General features: G+C 32.5%; 1 protein-coding gene across 6 annotated transcripts; it reads right to left on the bottom strand.

Annotated features, from left to right (window-relative positions):
* Window positions 1-7,308: 7,308 nt before the first annotated feature.
* LOC123210014 (probable methyltransferase PMT3) lies at window positions 7,309-23,247 on the bottom strand. Of its 6 annotated transcripts, XM_044628167.1 has the most exons (18): window positions 23,051-23,243; window positions 22,836-22,950; window positions 21,695-21,775; window positions 21,504-21,592; window positions 21,274-21,365; window positions 20,986-21,067; window positions 20,030-20,129; window positions 19,861-19,911; window positions 19,502-19,587; window positions 18,113-18,772; window positions 12,884-12,893; window positions 11,087-11,295; window positions 10,766-10,930; window positions 10,437-10,619; window positions 9,476-10,070; window positions 8,497-8,609; window positions 8,159-8,379; window positions 7,309-7,989 (listed from the first exon to the last, which is right to left on the bottom strand). In XM_044628167.1, exons 1-18 carry the CDS (start codon window positions 23,150-23,152, stop codon window positions 7,668-7,670), a joined length of 3,276 nt encoding a protein of 1,091 aa, XP_044484102.1. In that variant the 5' UTR covers window positions 23,153-23,243; the 3' UTR covers window positions 7,309-7,667. The 6 variants fall into 6 exon arrangements, with proteins under 6 accessions (XP_044484102.1, XP_044484100.1, XP_044484097.1 ...); XM_044628166.1 differs by lacking the exons at window positions 7,309-7,989; window positions 8,159-8,379; window positions 8,497-8,609; ... (4 more) ...; window positions 12,884-12,893; window positions 19,861-19,911 and adding an exon at window positions 17,661-17,925 and having other exon boundaries at window positions 18,057-18,772; window positions 23,051-23,247; XM_044628165.1 differs by lacking the exons at window positions 12,884-12,893; window positions 18,113-18,772; window positions 19,502-19,587; ... (6 more) ...; window positions 22,836-22,950; window positions 23,051-23,243 and adding exons at window positions 11,485-11,571; window positions 12,620-12,867 and having other exon boundaries at window positions 11,087-11,399.
* Window positions 23,248-25,076: the final 1,829 nt, after the last annotated feature.

Genomic DNA, 25,076 nt, shown 5'->3' with positions numbered 1-25,076 from the left:
GCCCTTATCTCGTGCGTTACCTCGAGGTGACCTACTGGCTCTCTGCCATCACCCCACTGCGCTACAATCCTACATGCAAAATCATAAAACAAAACAATGAGTGAAACACATTCAATAAGTAAGTGACCCCATAATAATTGATAATGTATATGTGTCACGATCAATCCCAATCTCGTATAAATCCTTTGATCAATTTTCTTGTGGTATCACAGATGTTTCTCTAGTATCCCCAATATCCATCCAAATCATATCGACATCTAATAGTTTTATCAACGTCATCTCTGATGCCTCATATCTAATAATGTCCTTGACGTCTGGTGAAAGCACATGACATCTCTGATGTCAACTATCTAAAATACTTCATACACGGATCAATCGAGCTTAGGGCTATAAATACCATATCATAAAGGCAATAAGTCCCGATGCCTCACATACCATCGCACACGCATCCCAGATGCTACAATGGTTATCGTCAGTGCTTGCATGAGCATCCCAGATGTTGAGGCGCCTTTCACATGTGCATAATCATCCAAATGTATCATGGTCACATAGAGTAGCTCTAATGCTTTCACAACCACACTACACACAACTCGATGCTATAATCACACTACAAATAACTTGGTGATATGTCACATTGCACAACAGCTTGGTGACAAGTCACACTGCATATAGCTTGGTGATGAATCCACATTGCACTTAGCTCAGTAAAACACACATATACACACACCTCACAGTTTGGTGGTAAGAATCATATATTACATCGTTGGTATTTTCGAGTCGAAATCACTTCAATTGGGATCCATGTGATCATCCACATAATCAGACACACCCAAATTCCTTTTATGTTTTTTTCACATAGTCTGACACAATATCCAAAGCACATGGGGGGTGTATCCTTAGTGCAAGGCGTACAACCGTGTGTCTCATATCACACAGACGTGTGGCCATTCTCAAAACCACACCCTGTGGTTTCAACTTATACAAGTAGCCCTAAAGGCACGTAGGCGTGTGCCGTTAAATTTCCAAAATTCCACAAACCAATCTTCTCTGCAATTCCTTGTCTATTATGCAACATAGTAAGCCCCAACATGCTTGCACCATTATTCTCACCCTACCAAATATGCGTACCTTATAATACCAAAAATCCAAACTCAAATTTCATGGCATCAAACTAATGGCTCAAACACACAAAAAATCCACATCCCATATCCTAGCATACAACCATTCAATCTAAATTGATTCCATTCTTAAACCATATTCAACTCAATCTAATCACTTACATCATCTTAATACATACACACACACACACATGAAACTTATTCAACATCTCATCAATAAGGCATCATAAATCTTTTATGAAATTCAGTCCATCATTAACCATCCACAAAGATAAAGCAACATTTAGAGTTCATTATTCATGTTGATGATTTATCTAATATACCCGAATAATCCATGAGTTCCATTACTTTATTCTTTTCATATAAATATAAGCAAGTATATGAAATTCACAGATCAACACAATTAACCAAGCACATAATTCACGAAATCATTTATTATTCAAGACATAATTTTCCAAAAACGATCCAAACGAAAATTCAGAGGAGAAATCACGCTACATACTTTCCTCCGGTGAAACCAAATGACCTTCGTGTGGCTTTGGATAATCTCTTTAAACCTTTTCTTGCATCCATAACCTCAAAACACTCAAAAATCTTCCTTAAGTTCTATGTTATTTGTAGAAAATAATAGGGTAACCCTCAGCCAAACGTGAATCTGTTCTTTTTGTTTTCATTTAAAATTACGATACACGAATGTTTACTATTCTCATTAGATGTGCATGTTGTTACTCATTAATGACACGTTTCGAAATCCTTACGAAACGCATTTTTATCCAAAATTCAAACTTGTTGACCATGTATGGGCGTGTGTCATAGGCATGCATATCACCTACACTTAGCCAATTTCATTCTTCTCACGAAAAAATACTATTTTACCCTTTCCATCAAACACACAGGCGTGCGACCTTCCCACATGGGCTTGCAAGCTCGATTTCACACACAATATAATCCCACATAATTAGTCATATTTAAAATCAAAAGACAATGATAACCCTAGATGAATTTGCGGGTATTACATTAAATATTCAAAATTGAGTGTACATAGTTTTATTGTTTTCATTACTTTCACATCTTCTAATTACTAATAGGGTTGAATTTGAAAAGATTTGTTCAAGTTGAATTCGAGTTTGGATCAAATGAGTGGAGTTCAATTAGAGCTAATATTGGACACATATATTTTTTTTAAATAAATCAAATTTGAATCAAATTGAACTTTAGAATTTGAACTAACTTAGAATCAAATTCAAAATAAAATTATATTTTAATTGAGTTCAAACCTCAACCATTAATCTTGAGTTAACTTTTTTAAATTTGAATTGATTTTAAATTAGGTCTTGTTTATAGTCAATCTAATCAAATCTAACTTTAATCACTCATAAATTAAATTTTATACACTGAAAATGAATACTAATTTATGTACCCAACTACCCATCAATAATGTATTATATGTGAATAAGTGATAATAACAATAAAATTATGTGTACATATTTTAAGTACATAAATTATGTGTCATTATATGATTGAGTATTATTGGATGATTTTAAATTAATAATAAAATAACAATAATCATATAATAATATATTATCTATATATTTAATTATATATTAAAAAAGACAAAAGACTTGTTCCCACCCAAAGTTTGATGGAAACCCAACTCTCACCCATTAACTTTTGAAAACCTAAAGTCCAACATGTGAATTGTTAAAATTAACACATCCAATTAATTTCATTTTAAATTACTAATGTACCCTTTTTAATATTTATTATATATACCCATAGAAAATAAAAATTTGATAAAAGAGTGTATTATTTAGAAAAATGACATTTTCCCCCATGTTCTAAGTTTTTTTTTTTAATTTTTATTTCAATCGCCCCCCAAAGTTTAGAAACTTCACTTCCCCCCCCCCCCAAGGTTTATTGTTTTCCTTTCTCCTCTGGTGACCTTCTCCATTGCTAGCCAACTTCGATTTCTCACCCATCTTATTCTTCGGAGCTCTCTCCTCCTCTTGGTCCTCTCTTTGAAGATGAATCAAAGGCACATCATGTAACAAATCTTTGCGTTGCATGAATCGTCTATGCCTTCTATCAAATCAGTGCACAATGGAAGATGGATTTGTGAGTCTGATTCATGCAATGGAAAATGGAAGACACTTGTTTGGGTCCAACTTGTGCAAATGATTTATTCAATTCGTCGCACTTCTCAATCTGGAGGAGAGACGAATTCGTTACAAAGATTGAACGATTCACTTGCTCATATCGATCTGTAGAAGAGAGATCGTCGGAGAGGGAGAGAACACCGAGAGGGAGAAATATCATTGAATAAAACGAGCAACAACGTCAGTTTTGGTGGTAAAAAAAATAGTAAGAAAATAAAATAAACCCTAGGAAAAAAATGCAAACTCTAGGGGGGAAATAAATATTTCAAAATTTAATCTTAAGGGAAAATTATTAGTTTTCTAAATTAAGAAAAAATAATAATAAACTTTTATATTTTTAAATATTAGTAATTAAATGATGATTTTACTCATATAACTAACTACTTATATTAATTTTAATAATTTATAGGTGAAATTTTAAATTTTTAAAAATTAACAAATGAAAATTTAGATTTGCATTAAACCTTGGATGGAGACAAGCCTTTTGGCCTCTTAAAAAATGTGCACACATGATAACATTGCTGGTGATTTTTATCATATTTGTATTTTAACAGGTGAGCAACTAGGATGGTGAGGTGGACCACTAAGATTCATACAGGGCAAGAAATTCTTGCCGACTTTTCTTAAAGCCTTGATGTCCGCCAGAGATAGAGCCAGGATGCTCGCCGAGTGGCGGTCTCTCAATCTATTGCCAGTGCTCCACTTCTTCCTCTCTGTTAAGCATTACCTAGAATGGCACACTGGTTAGACAGCTGTGTGACCGTCCACTACGAGAAAGCCACGGGCAATGTTACTGGTACCCTTTGGTGATATAAATAATTTTTCAATAAACATAATTAGGCTGATCTTGTTCCCCGCCCATAGTTTGTCGTAATAACTTGTCACCTGTTTACTTTAAAAACAACACTTTCTCATCCATCAGCAATTTTTTCTGATAACTTTTACTATAAAAGTGCATAAGTTATTTTCCTCACTTTAATTTTAAATCTTAATTATAATAATATGTATATATATTATTTTCTTATATTTTTCACTGTTTGTTCTCTTGTCATTGTTGGCAATGTAATAGAGCTAACTTAGATAATGTTTAGCTTGAACTAACTTAATTACCTTAAGGGAGAGCTTGAGCTCACTAGGTTGGTAATATCTTAGTTTGAGTTCGCAACAAAAATGGATAATTTGAGCTCAGTTTGAAAAATACATTTAAACCCTAAATTTTCAAAATATTACTTTAAACTTTATATCTTATATAGTTATCAATTATCTCTATATTTAAAACTACAAAACACAATTTTCAGAGATATAAATACAAGATTTAACATTATTAAAGATTTATTGATACTTTACTTGATTCGAATCATGGGCTTGTGTGTTCACTAAACTAGCCAACTTTAAGCTTGTGCTTGGCTCAACGAAAGTTGAGTCAAGTTTGACTCAATATAAGATGAGTTGTAAGTTATTAAACCTATTCATACGCCTAATCCCCACCCTACTATTCTCTTTACTATGTTTGTCATCACCCCACTCTTTCTCTCATGCCACACTACCACAATCACCCACACCATAACCATTTCGGATGGTAAATAGTCATTCAACCAATTTATAATGATAATGATTAAGAATACATCATTAAAAATGGTACAACGACAAGTGCACTCTACTCTAAGATGATTGAATGATTGTATCAAATCAAGAGCACAAGAAAGTTTCCTTTGAAAGTAAGTATTTCAAATATGTTGCAAAAAGGAACATTAACATTCATAGACCTAATCATGTCTAGAAAGATACATGGTTATAGAGAGTAAAAAATCTAGCAACCTAAAAAGAGAATAAAAGTTGGAAAAGCAAACCCCACAAGAAAAGGCAAGTTTGAAGTGGAGTGATGGGGTTCCCTTATAAGTAAGGTACCAAAGGAGGCCATAATGCTATTGGTTTCTATTTCAAAATAAATAAATGGCTTACATGGGTAGTTTAGGTGACAAAAATGAGAGTACTTAAACAACAAAGTGGGCATAGATTCAAAATTTACTAACGATATATCAAAATCAAACTTTTATCTTATCTAGTACAGTGATTATAAGGTTAGTTATTTGAACAGAAGTTTTACTTACAAATGTGGGCAATTTAGGTTTGATTAAGTCAAAAAGATAATTTTTAATTGGACGCAAAAAAAAGTATTCGATTTAAGTAAAGGTTCCTTGTTAATAAAAAAATTTTAAGTGTGAAAGCAATAGACATTTATACAAAGAGAAAGAGTATATGTATTAATAATATGTATCAATTTGTATATTGATAATGATATATCACTATCATTATATGATTAGATATTACTTTATTTATAATTCAAAATTATTTAATGATTTTTACTGACAATTGTCACTTAAGTTTGTTGGATAAATTAGTATAAAAAAAGTTTGCAGATGTAATATTACTCAAATCATATAAAGGGTGGATGTGGTAATGGAAAAAAGTAATACTTCATGTACAAATAAATATTATAAATTTATTTGTATAAACTGATGTGATAATATATAATTGAGTGATTTGAAAGAAAAAAAAATAAACAAATACATTACTTAGTTACATATTATCACATTAATTTGTATAAATAAGTTATATATATAGTTTTATACATAAAAAATAGAAGGTGAGAAATGGCAAATGGTGAGGGCAAAAGACAAAAATGGAACCCAAAGGTTGCAGCTTTACATGCCCAATGCCATATGATGTTGGTGGCCTACTTGCCTAGCCAAAACAGTAAAAGGCATTTACAAGAAAACATAAAGGAATAACAAGAGAAACATGGATGAGTTTCCGGAGACAAAGGATTTTCTGGGTCCAATATGCCCCATTTCAAAGGGGAAATTGCAAGTAAACACCATGATCTTGATGCATGTTGTTGGCATAAGAGGACCATGAAAGTGAAAATAATTTTTTATTTTTAGGAGATGCTTTTATGAAAGGAGAGTTGATAGCAAAAAGGATATTGTGTTTTGATCAATATTCTAAGAAGCGAATGAGATATTTTCTCAATGAAAAGACTGATTTGATTTAATCGATAGTCAAATCAATAAATTATTTAAATAAATATTAAAAATGAAATTAAAAGAAATTAAATATAAGATATGAATTTCATTAACATAAAAATGAAGTTGGCTTAACAGTATATATACACTACATTAATTAATGAAGTGTTGTGGTTGGTTAAATCCTAGTAATTACAAAATTTGGGATTTTTCTTATAAAATACAAAAAATAAATTAAATAAAAAATAATGTGGGTTTGATCAAAACTAAACACCACGGTTCACTTTGATCCCAGTGTTACATCCAATTTAGGAAAAAAACATTTGTTTACTTTATATTTAATTTAATTCATTCAATCAATTGATAATATATTAACTTGTTTGTTAAACCCGTAATTTATACTTCATGTATGAATGATTAGTATTAATAAGTACAAACAAATTTACATATTAATCATACGATCTAAAGATTTAATTTAATACTCATTGTTTATATCTGCATTAGTACTCAACTAATATTATTTCTACAAACTATTCATGCAAACTCTTTTGAACAATAACAATTCTATATGATTATCACACTACCTGTTTTTATTAAAACATAATCTTCTTCCAAGAGGGAAAGATAATGAGACTCAATTAGCATTCTAGGGCAATTCTAGCCAAATTGAAACCAAATATAACCCAATTGAGTTCAAACCAATTTTAAAATGATTAACTTGAATTTGAATTCAAATTTGTTTGAATGATAAATATTGATGTTTAAAAAAAGAAGAAGAGTTACCCGAGAAGAAAAATCACTGGAAAAGAAGTCGAATCACCAAAAAAGAAAAACTCTAATGCAATGACATCAATAAACCCTTGAACTCAAGCCAAGTTAGAATTTCCACCCAAGTCTGATTTATTTGAACTGAGTATAAATTTAAACCCAAGTCAAATTCACTGCTAGTAACATTCAGCAAGCTTGATAACAAGGAAGCAGAAGGAAGCGTCGCACAAAAAGATAAAATACTATAATGAGAAGATTCATTTATAAATAAGTTGCCAAGACAGTTCAGGTACTTCTTCAGCAGCACATGTAATGCCTTCTGATTACTAAACATCTGCTGAAGCATCCTTGGTAAAGCTCAAAATGGATAGAGAAAAATATATTTCAAGAATAGAGCCTATAGATGCTGATAGTGTTCATGGTTTATCAAATAAAATCATTGTTACAAGGAAAAAAATAATGTAAACATCACTTAACGCTACAAAATGAAATTGTTTTACTGCTTCACTACTTGGGATGCACTTCTGAATCCCTCGGCGCTGCAGAGAATATAATGGAAAACCGGTATCGTACAAGCCTTGCCTTATGGTCATATTCTTCTATTCAGCATCCCTGAGGCTTTCGCTTGTCAGCCACAACTTCTTCTGGATAACAAAAATGGTTTCGTCCCTGTCGTATTCTGAATCTAAACTTGCTTTGGCAGTTGCCACAGCTTCCCAGTGTAAAGCTGTCAGATACTTCTTTACAAAGTCTACCACTGATTGTTTGTCGCGGATGATAATGAAACCACTAGGCCTTAGGATGCGATCCATCTCAAGCAGCAGATCCTCACCACTGCAGCCCTTTTTCTCAATATCGGCAAAGACACTCCAAGCATGAAGTAAATCATATGTCCGGGGGTATGTGGAAAAGGCTTCACACCTGACAAAATAGTTGATAAAGAAAATTCAACACAAATAAACTTCAAATTTCCTCAACACCCCTACGAAAGAATTATTTGGTGTAAAGGCGATGATGTGTGAAAAACAAAGGTCAAATAAACATCAAGTCAAATATTGTGTTACATCTCAGTAGCTCAACTTTTGCATACCAATTGTGAACAGAGCCGATCAGGCCTCTGTCGTATATCAACTTGAGAGTGTTTGGTCCATCCTCAGAGACAACATTCATCACCCAAACATTCATTTCCTTGAGGGCAGCAGCAAATGATCCTAAGTTTGCTTTCATATCCATCACGTTTCTCAGCGTATCAGATTCAATCTTTGGACTCAAGAGGTTCCAATAACTCTCCACTCTTCGTTGCCAAATTTCCTGCAGAACAACGGTTATACTGCAGTTCAGGCACTTGTTCACATAGCACTTCCAATACTTGCACAGGAAAACAGTACCAAAATTATGTAGATGAAAGAATGCTTTTATTTTTATTACCGTGTCTTTCTCATACATGTCACTAGAATAGCCAAAATCAACAAGTCGGGGAGGGGGGGCAGACAGTCTAGCTGGCCAAGGAGCCAATCCACTCCCTTTGGCTTTCTGGTCATCTAATAGAAACCAACAAGACATGTAGTCAGCAAATAACTTAAAGCTAACCTTGTATAAGTCAATTCAAAGCATGTTAATAATCAGTTCCTCAGTACATTGTAAATCAGATATGGACAAGATAGAATATATCTAATTTCCAACTTCCAAGTGCTATAGTTCGGTACAGGTCACATATAAGTAACAATTTCACAGCTCAAAATTTATCTATATCAAGAGAAGAGCAAAGCATGCTTTTCGCAGGATTTGATCCAGGCCTAGCCCAAACAAGGTCCAACTTGATATCAGCTCATATCTAAAAGATCCAGATCGAGATTGACAAGTTGAAACTCAAACTCTACTAAAAACAATTTTACTTCGGATTGATCCACGCTAGCCTAAACTCAAATGTTCAGATCGACTCAAACTCGGCTTGTTTTTTGAAAACAAGCCCAATCCTTGATTCAAACTTGGTTTGTTTGAACCAAGCTAGAATTTGCGATGGAGTAGCTCGAATCAAATCCAACCCTAAGTAGCATGATACAATCTAAAAATTTCAAATTTTCTTGAAGAGAAGACTCAAAAGACAATAAAGACCTAAAGATCACTAAGCCAGAATACCAACTACCAAAGTCTCATGTAATTGCCTATGTGCATCCAATAGTTTTTAATGCATAGCAACTCTACATGGTTATGCTCCAACTAAGTCTTCAATTTCAAGATCCAAACTTGTCTTTCAAGCAAAAAAAAAAGCTTTTAGAATGTACATGTCAACTAATAACTAAACTGCAACAAAAAAATTTCATGTCACAAGAAATAAAATTTGAGGAATAGAACCAAAAAGATACAAAAATGATGAGAAAGCAGCAGAAAAGATAAAGATACTCACGGTCAGAGTACGGTGTGATGCAAGCTTCCATTGGCACACCCCATACTGCATCAGGATCATCATCAGAGCGACAAAGAGGAGGATTTGTACCAGGTGCTCTTTCCATATAGCAGTCATTTGTTAGAGGTTTTTGCCAAATAACAGTCTGATTCCTCTTTGCAGCTATCCTCCAACACATGCGTTCAACAAGGGCACTCATCTCTCTCCATATCCTGAGATCCTCTTCATCCTGTGCATAAGCTTCAGGAGATGAGTAAGCAAAATAGCCTCCTGGCCTGAGCAACCTATCTAGCTCAAGAAGAAGAATTCCATCTCTTTGAAGCCAGTCAATCCTACAACGAGAGCAGTGAGCAAGTTCAAAAGATCTGCTTGGGTAAGGAAGCCTCTTAGTTCCTAGAACTCCAAGATATGCAGGAATTCCCCTCTCTAGAGCAAACTGGATTTGGTTTTGATGCACATCATTGGGTGCTAAGGACATGGCTATGACATCAGATGAGAGAAGATAAGCTCCAAAGCTTGCAACACCACATCCAACATCAAGAACTGTTCGTAATTTTCCTTCATTGTTTATATTGTTGCCTGTAAAGTTGAGCATCTGCCAATTCAAACCAAATATTTATTTATAACTTCATCCATGTGGTAAAAGAAGCTCCAAGAACAACCATTTTATCAGAGGACCACAAATTCCATAACAGTTAAAAAAGTATACCTAAAACTAAAGCACAACAATGAGCAGCATACAAGCCACTTCTTATGTTAAAAAAAAAAAAAAGCAAATAATAATAATAAAAATAAGGAGGTGAGGCAATGACATGCAGTGCCATGTTGGTTGCCACATCAAATTGAGATACAAAACTTAAAAATACTACTTTGACAAAGGAATAGCACTTGTTAAAAAAGGGAAGAATAATGTTTATGTTCTTTTATTTTGGTAACCATCATTATGAGTCAGCAGGCTTACATTTGCAATCGAAGCAATATACTTATCAGCTCCATAGTGGAAATGAGTGCCACCCCCAGGGAATACAATCTTTTCACCTTTTACAACCATCCAATTCTGGTCAGACTTCTCGTGTGCAAGGTGAGTATGAGGAATGTTTGCCTTCCATACTTTATCTCTGCTTTTAGGCCATTTAACTGGGATCTACAACAACAAAGGGGAAATAAACAACCAGATGACACTTGATGATAAGAAAAGCTCATCCTTTACTTATCACAACAAAGACGAAAAACGAGCATGAGCATAATATTTCAGTGTGTTTCCAATAATCAGTTTCAACAAATTCTTACCTTGTAGCCACGTGGAGGAGGAATCAAGCAATTGTATCGCCTCTCAGGAGGTGGGCAGTGACGTTCGTAGTGCTCCATCAATGACAAGTCCAGCTTTAATCTCATTTGATATATGAGATTCCTGTCTAAGCAGGGAATTAGTTCTGAATGCCGATCATCACAAACCTTCAAAGTTTGGAAAAAGAAAAAAATGTAAGCAGGACCATCTCCAAGTGAATGAAATAAATTTTGACAAAGCTTCCAGGTTGAAGGATAAGGTGAAACAAAAGAACAAGAGACAGTCACCAAAGGAGTTGATGGGCTCAGCGGTATGATACTTACAGGGAAACTCTTTGGTAAGACATCATCATCTCCGTCTTCTAGTATCAATTTTGCAGATTTGTCTTGCTTTCCATCAGTATTATCATCCCCACCCAGGTAAGAAGACCCTAGTTTTCTCAAAGATTTCCCATATTCTAAAGCCGATGCAGCATGGTTTGAAGAGCCAAAAATGGATCCATAATATGAATACAAAAAACCAAGAAAGACTGCTACAACAATGACAGAGATAATCAAACGCTTCTTTTGGCTTCCATCAGATCTTCCCCTCATCTTGTTTTTAGATTTGAAATCCTCAAAGCAATGTCTTCAACTTCTGTTAAAGAACTAAAAGATCAAAATTCGGATCTCATCATACAAATATTTTGAGGGTCAAATTCACTACCCAACCCTTTACCAACCAAAGCTCTTGATATCAAGAAAAAAAGGTAGGTCAAATTCTTTTGAAAAAATTATCAGATATGGCTTCCAGAGACACACTGATCAACCTGTAAAATTACCAAACAGAAAAAAGTCAATATATTTGGCAGAGCATATTACCGACAGAAGGTAGCTAAAGTAGTAAACAAGAAGTCCAAATAACTGAAGTCATGACTATATTAACAAAAAACCAGCAGATCCTGACTCAATTAAAATATTGAATCATTGTTCTTGTAATCATCAATTAAACTAAGTCTTATCGCAGCAACCATATACCAGCAACCAAATACCAATGAACAAGGTTAGGATAATCCAACCACACCGAAATGCATCAATAATCCTACCGACAATGGGGTATACAAAATAAAAAATTCTTACCCACGCGTTTCCAGTCTGATCGAGATCAAACAACCCAACTCATATGGGGAAATAAAACACAATGTAATAAGAAATCATTGTAATTTAATATAGATGATTAATGGCTGAAGTAAAGAAGCATCTAAAAACACAGTTCTAGAAGAGGCTATAAAAAGATTTTGCAAGCTTGTTTCACAAGAATCAAATCCACGTTCATAATGAAAACCAAATAATTCGAATATCATTTCGAATTTCATTTACTTAATTAAAGAAATAAAAACGCAATAATGTTGAATGATGTTAACACTTGACACTGACCTGCCAATTACCAACCAAGCAATGACAGCGTTGATCCAGAGAAAAAAAATATGAGACATTTAACTTTACAACTAAAACTAACCGATCTCCCGTTGTGTTGAGTTTTCATAAAGGAAACGAGAAAATGACAGCAACAGAACTCACTCGAATAACTCAAATCTCACAGATCTAAACAAGCAACAAAATCAGCAAACTTAGACACAATCAAGAATACATCAAGTTCACACAATCAAGCACTTGTACCCAATAAACCAAACAATATCGTCAAGTTCAAATCTCAATCACATTTAAAATTTTAAAAAATCTTAATGACAATAACGACAATTCAATCAAACTAAAACCCAGAAAGAAAAATTAATCAGATCCCAGAAAAGACACGAACTTTAAAGTAAAACCCAGAAAGAAGACACAAGAAATAATCATGCAAGCGTAGAAGCTTACTGGGTTGTAGTGAAATAAGGAAATGGGGAGCGTAAGATCTAAGGGGGATAGCGTGGTGTTGTTTTTTATAGGAAGAGACACAAAAGAGGAAGCAGTAGATCTCGGAATTAGGCTACGCTCTTAGAAACGTGAAAAAGAGAGAATTGACGAAGGAAAGCGTGTGAAAACTGTATGAAGAGTGACTCTATCAATCTGCACCTTGTTCCGGTGAAAAAGGGAATGGATTTAGGGGTTAAATCTGGTAAAAGATACAGTTTTTAACACCCATTAATATCTATTTATCAGTTTATGGATGGAAATCAATGGATGTTTAGTTCAGCCTGTGACACAGAAAATACCTTTCATTCCGGCAGATATAAATTTCGCACCCCTTTTTTTACCCCAATGACACCGTCCCACATGAACTTTGGAAACGGCACTTTTCGACCTTTGGTCAAGATGTCAAGATCCCTTAGAGAAATTTTGTTAATTTTAAGTTATGCATACTGAAAAGACAAAACACACTTGATTACTTTTAATATTTATTGAAGCTAGATAACATTTTGCCTCCAAAACCCTGTTAAATGTATTTTCATCTATAGTTTATATTAATTTTACAACTAATAATTATAAAAAAATTAAAATTTTAAAACAGTTGTCAATAACAAATATCGTTGTGGAAGTAGCCAAATTTGATTTTAATTAAAGCACCCCCAAGATTGTGTGATTTGATCAGAATCATATAAGGATGGTTTGATTCCAACTAAATCATACAATCGCAGTGCGATTACGATTGAAATCATACCATATCAATACAATTTTAGTTAAATCACACAAGGATTATGTGACTATAACTGTAATTATACTATTATGATATGATTTCTATTGAATTGTATAGTCATCTTATGTTTCACTACCACCAAAATCTCAATCACTTGAGTTATTTATAACACAATTTTTGCCACCTTTATCATCTTCACCTCCTTCATCATCGCCCTCACCACTATATTATTCTCTACATCCATCATCAATGTCATCACCATCATCATCTTCTCCACTTGCATCATCTTTATTTTCATTGCCACCATCATCATCACCATCTCCTCCATGACTACAATCATCTTCACCACCTCCACCTGTGTCCTCTTCACAATTCTCAACTTTATCTAATAATTTAAATTCAAACTCTCCACTAAATAATCTACTTCTACCTTGACTCAGTAATAATCAAGACAAGATTTTTCCATATCCTTGTAGCAACAAGTATGATTGGGCTAGTTTCGATGTCAACATCGTGGTTTGTTAAGAATGAAAAAAAGTTGTTTAATTGGCTAACAACTGAAAACGATTTAGAAAGAATAAGGGAGATGTTTAAGTGGGTGGCGGTTATGCCAATCACCCAAATCTACTTTTGATAAATTAAAGGTTAGATAGAATAGCTAAAATTAAATTGCAGGTTTCCAAATCTGTAAAAAAGTTAAACTATGATCTTTAAAACGTTGCGTATATATGTTTCTACTTTAGTTTTTTTTTTTCTAACAAAGTTATTTTTTGAGTGAGTTCGTAATTAAAAAATTAAAATGGTGGAAATTGGTTCTTCCAAACATGAGGTGGGAAATAATATTTTGCTCTAAAAATAGTTGGAATAAAATAGAGAGCTTATTAGGAACAAGGTAGAATATTCTTTAAAAGATAATATAAATTAGGGTTATACTAGGGAATATATTATATATACCAACATTTTTTATTAATTTGTTCGTATTAATTGACTTAATAATATTAAAATCGGTTGAAAAAAGTTTTCACATATTTATTACATCCTATGTATATTGTTCACAATAAAATTATTATATAATTATATAATGATATATTATTATTATTATTATTATTATATAAATTAATATAATTATTAGTGTATATAATTTTATAAAAAACAATGTCCTTTTTTGTCAATAAAGAGACCACTTCAAGATGAACTTTTTGTCACTAAAGTAAAGCTAAGAGACCTTATTGTAACTTTGTAAACTTAGGGGGAGCCATCAAACATTGGTAAATCTCACCATCCAATAATTATTATCAGAGAACCAGCCAGCCCCCACTAAAATGTTGTCACCGACACTCATCACAAAAATTCTATTTTATTGGTAGTCATCTGCCATTTTATTATAAGCCAAGGGGCATATTCCCACCAAAGGTTTGATAAAGTCTAACCTTTCATTTTCTTTTAATTATTAAAAATTCAAACTCCTATTTATTAATAGTTAAAATTAATAAAAATAGTTAATTATAAAAATAAAATTATTATTTAATTAATAATATATTAAAAATAATAAAATATTATTTATTATTATATTAGATTTAAAAAATTAATAATTTTTTTATAAGATTAAACTTTGAAATCTTATATTTTATTCTCAAAAGTTTAAAGTTTTTCTCCCTTCTTTTTTTTGGCATCAAAGCAGTCGGTTTCTCTCTTTCTCACCTTTTATGATGCTTCTTCGACGTTTTCCCCGACTATGAATCATCTTCATCATCGGACGAAGACAATTCGCAATGGGGGGAAGACGCCAAAGAGGCACCAAAAAAAAGGAGAAAGAGAGAAACTAGCCGGTTTGGTCATCAGAAAAGGGAGGGAGAGGCCCCAGGAAAGGGGGGCGGGGGCTTAAGGGGAATGTAAGATTTTAAAGTTTAATCTTAGAGAAAAATTATTAGTTTTATAAATCTAAGAAAATAATAGATAATGTTTTATTATTTTTAATATATTACCAGTTAAATGATAATTTTACTCATAAAACTAATTATTTCTATTAATTTTAACAATTTATGAGTAAGAGTTTGAATTTTTAATAGTTAGTAAGTGAGAGATAGGTTGACATCAAACCTTGGGTGGGAAATAGTCCTTTGACCTTTATTATATTATTCAAATGCTCCAACATCTCTTCGCTAGTTAACAATTTTAAACCCTACTTGAGTTGGACAAAATTGATCTATTGAGTTTGATTTAAATTTATAATAACTAATTCATGTTTGCTCCAATTGATACACAACGTCTTCAAAGAAATGTTAACAAGGTGATGAATATTATCGAAAGGATGATCATAATTGTTGAAAGGGCAAAAAAGTCAAACTTGAGCTGAACTATTGAATTATAACTTTAATTTGAGTTTAACTCATACAAACTAAACGTAGATTCGAATTTGAACCAACTCAACTCAAAATCACTTATATACTAGATTAGTTGGTTCGATAAGGAAGTAGTAACAAATATGATCCAAATTATATTTAAAACTTATTTTAGTCATAAGATTAAATTAACTTGAGATTGAACCAAATAAAAATTATGTCAAATTGTAATTTAACCGTTAGATTAGGTTGATGTAATCATCATATTGATATTATATTTACATCATTGATTAGACCAATTAAATCATTAACCTATAAATTGATCTTTTGATAAGGAGAATATTAAGTTTAAAAATATTAGTTATCAACCACTATATTATAAATTTAATAAAATTATAAGTACATAATTTTATTATATAATTTAAATATAAAAAATAATATATTATAATATAATTAAATAGTTTTAAATTAAAATTCAACCCTTAAACATAAATGTATCAACAGTAAAAATGGGGTTGCCCTGTATGTCGTACGCACATAAATGTATTTGTTAATAAACTGTTCATAAACAGGTCCCCACAATTAGTACAGTCCTGTACAGCCGAAAAACGAAAGTTCTCATCTGGCCCATCTTTTAGCCGTACACGTAGTGGCCCAGTTGGACCCCGCATTGATGCGTAAGAGGTGCAGACTTCAATCATTGCTCTTCATGTAACATACTAAAATTTACCTCAAGTTTAAAATCGCGTTCAGTTTTCTGTTCAAACTTGTGTCCAGATTTCTTAAAGGGCTGCTGATAAGATAACAAAATGCTACCAGAAAAGATATCAATGTTGATGATGAGATAAATAATGTCATTAGACTTATAAATGAGTTGATTTTGATCTGAATTGTTGAGTTCGAATTTTAGTTTAAAATCAACTTATTCAAACCAAATAATAGATTTAAACTGAGATAACTTGAATTATATTCACCTTATTTAGAACACATTTGCCCTCTATGGATAAATTTGAGTAAAATCAAATCAAGCTTAAATCAATTCAGACTTGACTTGGTTTGAAAGAGTAGAGCTCAAACTTGATGAGCTCCCTCAATTTAGTCCAAGCTTGGCTTGAGAGGAGCTAAGCTTGATTCAATATTATAACTAGCCAATATCAACGGAAAAAGATATCATTTTAATATATATTAATCAAAACAATATCATTTTAACATACTCGAATAAAACCCTTACAAGCTCACAAGCTTGACACGCCCAACTTGCCTGAAAATATAAAATCCCTAAAGTTCGAGTTTAATCTCATGCTCCCCTAAACTGAGCTTATGTCTGGGTCTAGCCAGCCATGCCACTTCTACTTTGAATGTTGAAAGGTTCACAATCAAAATTACAGAGATCTAAATCAATCTAACAGCAAATATATATAACTGTTCTTGCTAGATGGACAACATTACCTTGATGACTGAAAAGAGCAATAGTTTCTGTTGGTTTCAGGAACAAGGACGGCAAAGAAAGTGAAAGAAAGAACGAGCCCGTCATCGATGCAGTACCCCACCAAAGGCCGCATATTTCTTTGGAAGGGCCAAAAGGGTGGCAAAAGGTCAGGTTGGCATTGCACTCAAGATGATTTCAAGGAATCTGAAAACAAGAGTTTTCACACTACGTAATGGTGTGACAATGGTTCATGTAATTTTTATCAACAGGAAACAATCCAGTGGCAGACAACACATCTTCATGCTATGTTTTCATTGTAAGTAGTCCAATTATAATGATCTTAAGTAATAAAGTTATACTTTCTTCACTCATGAAAAGCATGGTAAAATGAAAACAGCATAGCACTAAGGTATGTCTGCCTTTCTAAAAGCAAACAGCGTGATAGGTTTGTCTTTGCTATCTTTAAGCACTTGATATATCTTACAAAGTAGAAATGTTATGCTTTCTATGTGCTATATGCAATACACAATTATTTCATTTCAGGGATTTCAAGCAACAACTATATGACAGAAGCTTGTACAATACTAATTAAATATGTTGATTTCAACCATGCTTTGACCTTACCAGCTGAATTTCAAGTTTATAATACACCATACAACAATAAATTTTACGAAATTGAGAGATCGCATGCCATACTTTTGTATTTTTCTTTTCCATGATTATGGTTGCCCATTAACAAAAAAAGCATCCTCTCGTCCTCTGACCTTGTGTTTGCCTGCATAAATAACAAATGGGAAATCATTTCAGTCTAAAAATTATACCATTTGAATGACTTCAATGACATTTTATCTGTAATTCAACGAAGCGTACTAAATTCTTTGAGGTGTAGGCAGGAAAGTTACTAACCACTATTTAGTCATTGGATTCTGCTTTTATAGTCACACAGCATACAGCCTTACAACCTGGTTGATCTTAGCACGACACACAGGGCAACCCCATTTTTTGGATTTGACCTCATTCAAACAAGACATACATCCAGCCATGTGACCACAAGGTACACAAGCCCCCTCAACTGGAGCATCCAAACATATCACACATGATGATCCAGCCTCTTTATCCTCTTTCATTTCCCTTTTGCTAGCAGGCAATTCTTCAACTGGAGGGGAAGATATATCAACCAGCCCTAAGTCGATAGATGGGTACTGGATTGGACCATCTTCTATAATCTCCTCTGTAACTGGAGGAGCTGAAGGGCTTGCATCTGGGACATGAATCGATATCTGGGTAGCAGGCATGTTGTCACTCTGGTTATTGGCCTGCTGAGATAAGTTTCCACTATAGTGGGCTTCATGTTTTGCCCATTGGTCGCCACCGCCTTTTTGAGGGAAAGGAGCCACTGGTGTAGTCACAACACCATTATGAGAATTAGCATTCATACTGTTATACCAACTTATGGATGAACTTGCTGCATCGCTGCGTTGGGGATCAAAATTCGGTGTCTCTGCAATAGCTGACTGAATGGAGGCATTAATTGCCATTGCTAATTCCAAGTCTTCTGATTTTGGTGGAGCAGTTGCTTGAACAACAGGAGTCTCAGGATTTCGCAGAAATGTGGGGCTCAACTAACATTCCAGACATTCAGGTCAAAAGTATTCTTAAGGATGCAAATGCAAATGCAAGGCAATGATACCGTTGGTAGGACTAGAGAAATAAATATTGAAAAAAAAAGTATGAAATTGCAGGGTGAAAGTGAGAAAAGAAAGAGGAAATAAACTGAACAGTTAGAAGAGGAGAAAATCAGGATATTAAAAATAGGAGTAATACTATATGCACTAACAATGGGTATGAACAAAGGTATAAACATTGACATGTCATCATGTGATTGAATATTATTTTATATTTAATTCAAAATTACTAAATCATATAATGACACATAAGCATTTGTACCCTTGTTAGTGCATGAAGTAATACTGTAAAAGTAGATAGAACTTAAGGAAATAATCAATGTAATATTCAATAACCAATTTGTGTGGTAGCTCAAATCCTAAACAAAAGTGGAAAATATAAATCTACTTCATATACCATAAAACCTATTCAAATACGAAACCCTAATTAAGAAGTGCAAATCTGACTTAAACAAGTAATTAATCAAACTCAAATAACATCAGGTAATTTTATCTATTTACAGGTATTCCAAGCTCTCTAAGTGAAAGATACCATTAATGCTGCCAATAGCTGGAATTTAAGGTTTTGCTTTAGCGAGTGAGTTCACCCATAAAGTACTAAGTTAAAAAACTGCTCTTACACTGGAAATAGAAGAATAACCTTGTATCACAAAACATTTGTTCTACCTGTGGTATTCCTTTGCATGCATCACAGAAGTGCTGAAGTTGCTGCTTGTCACTTTCATTTGCAGGTGCAAGTCTAATGCGCGTTTCTGGTAAAAAAAAGTACATCGAATTAAAGCAGGGAACACAAAACAATATTGATTAGCCAAGGAGTAAAACAAACATATTGCAGCAGATTTCGAAAGTAAAGGTGAAAGTTCAACAACAACCACCCCCCACCCCACCCCAACCACACCTAACATAGAGGCAGGTGCATGGCAACAGCACAATTCATATGTTACTATCTTCTTATATTTACAAATTAATTGAACCAATTTTACGATCTCAAATAATTGATAGAGTTCAATAGTTATTATACTTACGCCTAAGTTTTCGAGGCTTACAACTTTGTCGCTGTCTCCTACCTCTTGGGACTATGCATAAACATAACATTCAATTAAAAACTAATAGAGACTAGGATGCAGGGGATAGTGACTTCAAAAATATGGAATAAGCAGTTGCAAAATAAATTATTTAGCATCAAGAAATTACTGTTGTTGTCAACAATTATCACTGAAGAATCAGACTGGTGAAACTTTGGTTCTTCCAGATTGGCTTTCCATAATGCAATGACTGTCTGTGGTTGGGTATCCTGCTCATTTATCAATAGCAGCATATAAGAAAACAATGTCCGTAATTCTAGTTTTGTCATATTGAGCCTGTTAATTTAAGATTAAAAAGACAAACAATTCAAAACACAAGACATTTATATTATTACATGCAGGCATGTCCTTGTTAACTATATCACAGCTATATCTGTAAAACCTCATAAAAATAAAGGACATAAAACCACTCTATGAGACAGCTAATTAAGATGATCACTGTGCCTTGATAACTATCACAAATTGCAACAATTTGCACAGACCGTAAATGCTTTTTTCAAAATTTTCAATACGTATCCACAGTTAGAAAAAAGGACATATATGGTAAATCATTGAATTGCCATTAAGTCATCGAGTTAGTAGCAAGTCATTGGATTGCCAGAGTCATGCAGTACTAATTTGTTGGTAAATTCCATATTGGTTTTTGATGAATAAACTGCCTTGAAGAGGAAGACTAGGCAAAGCATGAATGAATCATGAAATATTGTAAAGTCAACAGAGGTTGGCACCAAGGGTTGATCCTTAGAAGTGCATCTTCTGCCAAGAAGAGATTTTGAAGTAAACAATAATAAAAGCACCACACAACAATGAGCTCCTTTCCTTATTTGCGCCACGAAGGGATTCTAAAAAAATGCATCAGTGAAATTCAGCAATAGAGCACAGGGGCATAGAAAGGAAAAAGAAGACAAATGTGAATCCCAGCAGTAATAATGTTACATAACAATCATGCATCCCTGTAAGGCCACAAATAACTGTTAAAAAGTAAAGAGATGAAGAATAGAATCTCTGACATGGAATCTAAATTCAATCTTCAAACAGAAATGGACAAGCCTATGATTGATATACCTGCAAGCTAGGATATATGGCAAGCTCCAACTTGAAAGGCTTAGTGGGATTACGGGAACCAGTAGGGTAAATGACGGTCCAGCTGCAAAAAATGGAATATTAAACACTACTTTTGCAAGAAAATTCAGTGCTCAAAGATTGACAAAATATCAGGATTTAAAGTTTTGCTTAGTTGCATCAATGCAACCTATCCAGATATATTGCTCAGATAGACAAAATCCTACTATAATGATAAATAAAAGAAAGGAACAGTATTTCTATAATGGATTATAAGAACTTGATACTCACACATTTCTTGAAAGCAACTGAGGGGCAAACATTTCCAGAAATCCTGGACCATAGAACTCCCGTAACCAACCAGAGAATAAGCAGATATGACTCTATAAATCATCAGATAAAAATGTAGATTCAATTACCATCTTCTTTAACCAAAAAGAAAAAAGTGAGAGAGAGAGAGAAATGCACAGGAATAGCATTGAACATAAAACAACAATTCATAAAAGCATTTTCAAGCATACCTCAATTGCACGTACAACATTGATGTACCCTTTTGCTCTAGCAACTTCTAGAGGAGTTTGACAATCATCATTCATAACTAATGCATTTGCTGAAAATTTGTACGTATCACTTATTAAATTACTGAAGTAATGGAAAACAGATATTTTGTGGTTCAAAGAATTAAACTTTTAGACTACATTGCACAGCGCACCTCCATTTGAAAGAAGTAATTTAACAGTCCTTTCAAGGCCTCTTTTCACGGCATGATGTAAAGGAGTCCCACCATGGCAACCTAAAAACAGACCAACAATAAGAAAAAAGCAAAAGAAACACAAATATAAATAAGAAAGCATATCAGTTATCCAAATCTTAGCAAGACGTAATTCAATCCCAAGTCTCTAATGCTTGTAAAGCAAATCAAATAGTTGAGCTACATTTTTGTGAACAAAGAAAGAAAACAATTCAACTTTTAAAATTTAGTAAAGGCATGATTTGATCCCTGATCTCTGATATGTTAATAAGAACAAGAATATGCCCAGAACATCATAAAAGGGAAAAAAAAAAAAACTTATAGAACCTTAGTAAGCACGAACAAGTCCCAAAGTCTCTACTAAGATAGACTGAGAAATCACAAAAAAAACCACATAGAAAAAGGAAAATGAAATCCTATTCTAAATCTCTAAATTAAAGAGTACTCTTGAAAGCCAATATGATATATTCATAGAGCAACATCGAACCATTCATATTATGATTTCTTATTTCACACTATGAAGCTCAACTATCAATTTTTCTTTACTTTCTACAATTCCACAACGGGGAATTCAGTCTTTTATTGGTTGGACATTGGCCTCACATATGTTTCTAACTAGGGGTAAATTTGTGTAGAGCCAACTCAGGCTCAACATCTTGTTCGGCTTAAACAAGTTGAGTTCAAGCTGAAGAAGGATTAGCTTTTCAAGCTAGAGATCAACGTTATTGTTGCACTAGAGCTTGCCTTGCCAGTGATTTTTTTTGTTCTCTGATAATTCTTCTTCTTCCCTAATGACTTTTCTCTTTTCCGACATTAATGTTCACCGGATCAAGTAAGTCAAACTTGAGCTGGCTCTTGTTTGGACTCGTTTAGACTCTAATCCACCCATTTTCTAACATTACATGTTAAATTAATAATTAAAGGAAAAAAAAAGTTAATATAAAACACAATCATTTTAGTAACCTAAAACCATTAGTTACAATTTTCACCGCGTGTCCAATAACATAAAATCCCCTTCAACAATAAACTCAGTAAAAATTCAAATAAACTACAACAAAAACTAATCACATTTTTTACGAAACCAATAATTACAAACTCGTACCAGGACGATAAGCATTAACATTAGCTCCAAGCTCAATCAAAGTTTTCGCCACATTATAAAGCCCAGGGTTCAAACAAGCCACTATCAACGGAGTTTTACCTTCTTTATCGATCCACTGCATATGATCATCATTTTTCTTAACAGAAAAAAAAACCCTAAAATTTTAATTCAGTCCTCATCGTTCAATTTGTAAAATAAAATTAAAAGTATCAAACCTCTAAGCCTGCGCCTTGTCTGGCAAGAGCTTTGATGCCTTCGGCGTTTCCATAATTCACTTGTTGATACAGCAACTCGTCCTTGGATTGCTGTTGCCCCATTTCTGTTTGTTTCCCAGGGAAATTCCACCGGGAAAACAGATGATACTTGAGAAAATATTTAAATTTGATATTGAAATTTGATTAAAGGGAGAGTAGTCATGTATAGACAACCTAAAATATATTATATTTATTAATAAATATATTTTAAATAATATTATATTTATTAATTATTAATATTTTTTTGAGTTTTCATAAAAATAAATAATAGTCAACCTAAAATATATTATCAAAAAATAAAAGATAATATTATATTTTCTAGATAATTGAACATTAATGGTTTTCGTGCTTTTTATGATATAATATTTATTAATTATTAATAACTTTTAGATTACCCATAAAACATTAATAATTAATATTTGATAACTTAAAAGATATTATATAAAATAATTAAAAATAAAATATATATATATAATTCAACGGGTTAACCCATAAAAACATGCGAGTCAATTCGTTAAACGCTTATGAAGGCACAATTTGGGAGGTTTGAGTCGTGGCACGAGTCTTACAATTTTAATGAGTTGACCAAATTTATTAAACCCATCAACAACCAAGCCTAGGCATGGTCCACTGCCACCTTTAAGTATGTATTAATAAATATGATTTAAGAGCATCGATTTGGGTAAAAATTTTTAATATGATTAAAGGTTATATTATCAGACAAATCAAATAAAATATCTAAACCTTAAGTTGGCTTTGATGGATGTAATATATTATTTGACAAATCAAATAATATAATGTTTAAACTCATTAAGGTTTTGATTAGTTTAGTTAATTTTTTATTATCAAAATTAAAGATTATTACAAAAATTTGTTATATATCAATAATTATTGTATTTGATATTAATAAAAGATTACCTTGTGCGTGTCTTTGGTTCAAGAATAATAGGTATAAATTATTATTATATTTAATAAAAATTTATATGTATAAATAATTATTATATTTGGTTGAATACAATAAAACATATTAAAATATTATTTTATTTAAATATCATAAAAATTATTGAATATAATTGTTATAAAATATTTTGAATACGATAATTAGATTAATCCTCATTGTTAATAGAAAATTACTATAATTTTTAACAAATCAAATAAATACAAATAAAAAATAGATTATTAAATTAATTTTTTATCATTTTGAACCAAACGTCTCAAAAAATGAATGAATATAAAGTTAATAAGCAGAATTGAAATATAAGCGTGCGCGTGTGTATATATGGGGGTGGGGTTGTTGTTGAGTTTTTAACTATTTTTCTTAGAATTTCAATTGCGCTTATATTCAACACGATAAGAATTGGGTTTAAGTTTTTATTAGTATCAAATTTAAAGTTAAATTATTTTTGAACTAAATTCATCTCTCAAATCATTGATTTCAAGCGGATTTCAAGTTAACTTTATTTGAATTTGGTCTGAATTAAATCTAACCCAAAAGAAAAGAGTACCAACAAAAAAAAGAGAGCTTTTAAGCCGTAACGTTTTTGAAGAGACTATAGTCACTTGTAACACACCAAAAAGGTAGCTGAAATATGACAATAGAATTAATACATAAATTTCAAGAAAATAAACTATATTTATTAAAATACGCCAAGGTATCATCCACTGTACACCTACAAAGGCTGAGTAGCAGATCACAGAACAAAGAAAATGATTCAAGAACAAATTTCAAGAAAATTTTTCTGCTACTACAATGAAGTACATAAACTTTGTAAACAAAGTGTCCCTCAGGGGAATCTGAAGTTTCTTCGCCCCTTTTTTCTGAACATGCATAAACATTTTTTATTAATTTATTCATATAAACTAATATAATAATACGTGATTAATAAATTTTAAATTGAAATAAAAAATAAATAATTATATTATATTATCATATATTGTCATGTTAATTTGTTTAAATAAAGTTAATAAGAAATCTTTGTTTTATGAT

Source organism: Mangifera indica, chromosome 3 (genome assembly GCF_011075055.1).
Source record: "Mangifera indica cultivar Alphonso chromosome 3, CATAS_Mindica_2.1, whole genome shotgun sequence".
In the NCBI taxonomy this organism is placed as follows: Eukaryota; Viridiplantae; Streptophyta; class Magnoliopsida; order Sapindales; family Anacardiaceae; genus Mangifera; species Mangifera indica.
Note: the sequence above shows the minus strand (reverse complement) of the source record. Positions and strands in the feature narration are given on the sequence as shown.

Coding starts and splice junctions, on each gene's coding strand:
- LOC123210014 (XM_044628167.1), bottom strand. CDS start 23,152: ATGGGGCAACAGCAATCCAAGGACGAGTTGCTGTATCAACAAGTGAAT. Junction 19,912..20,029: donor GATAATTGTTGACAACAACA/GTAATTTCTTGA, acceptor GTTTATGCATAG/TCCCAAGAGGTAGGAGACAG. Junction 8,610..9,475: donor CATCACACCGTACTCTGACC/GTGAGTATCTTT, acceptor GGTTTCTATTAG/ATGACCAGAAAGCCAAAGGG.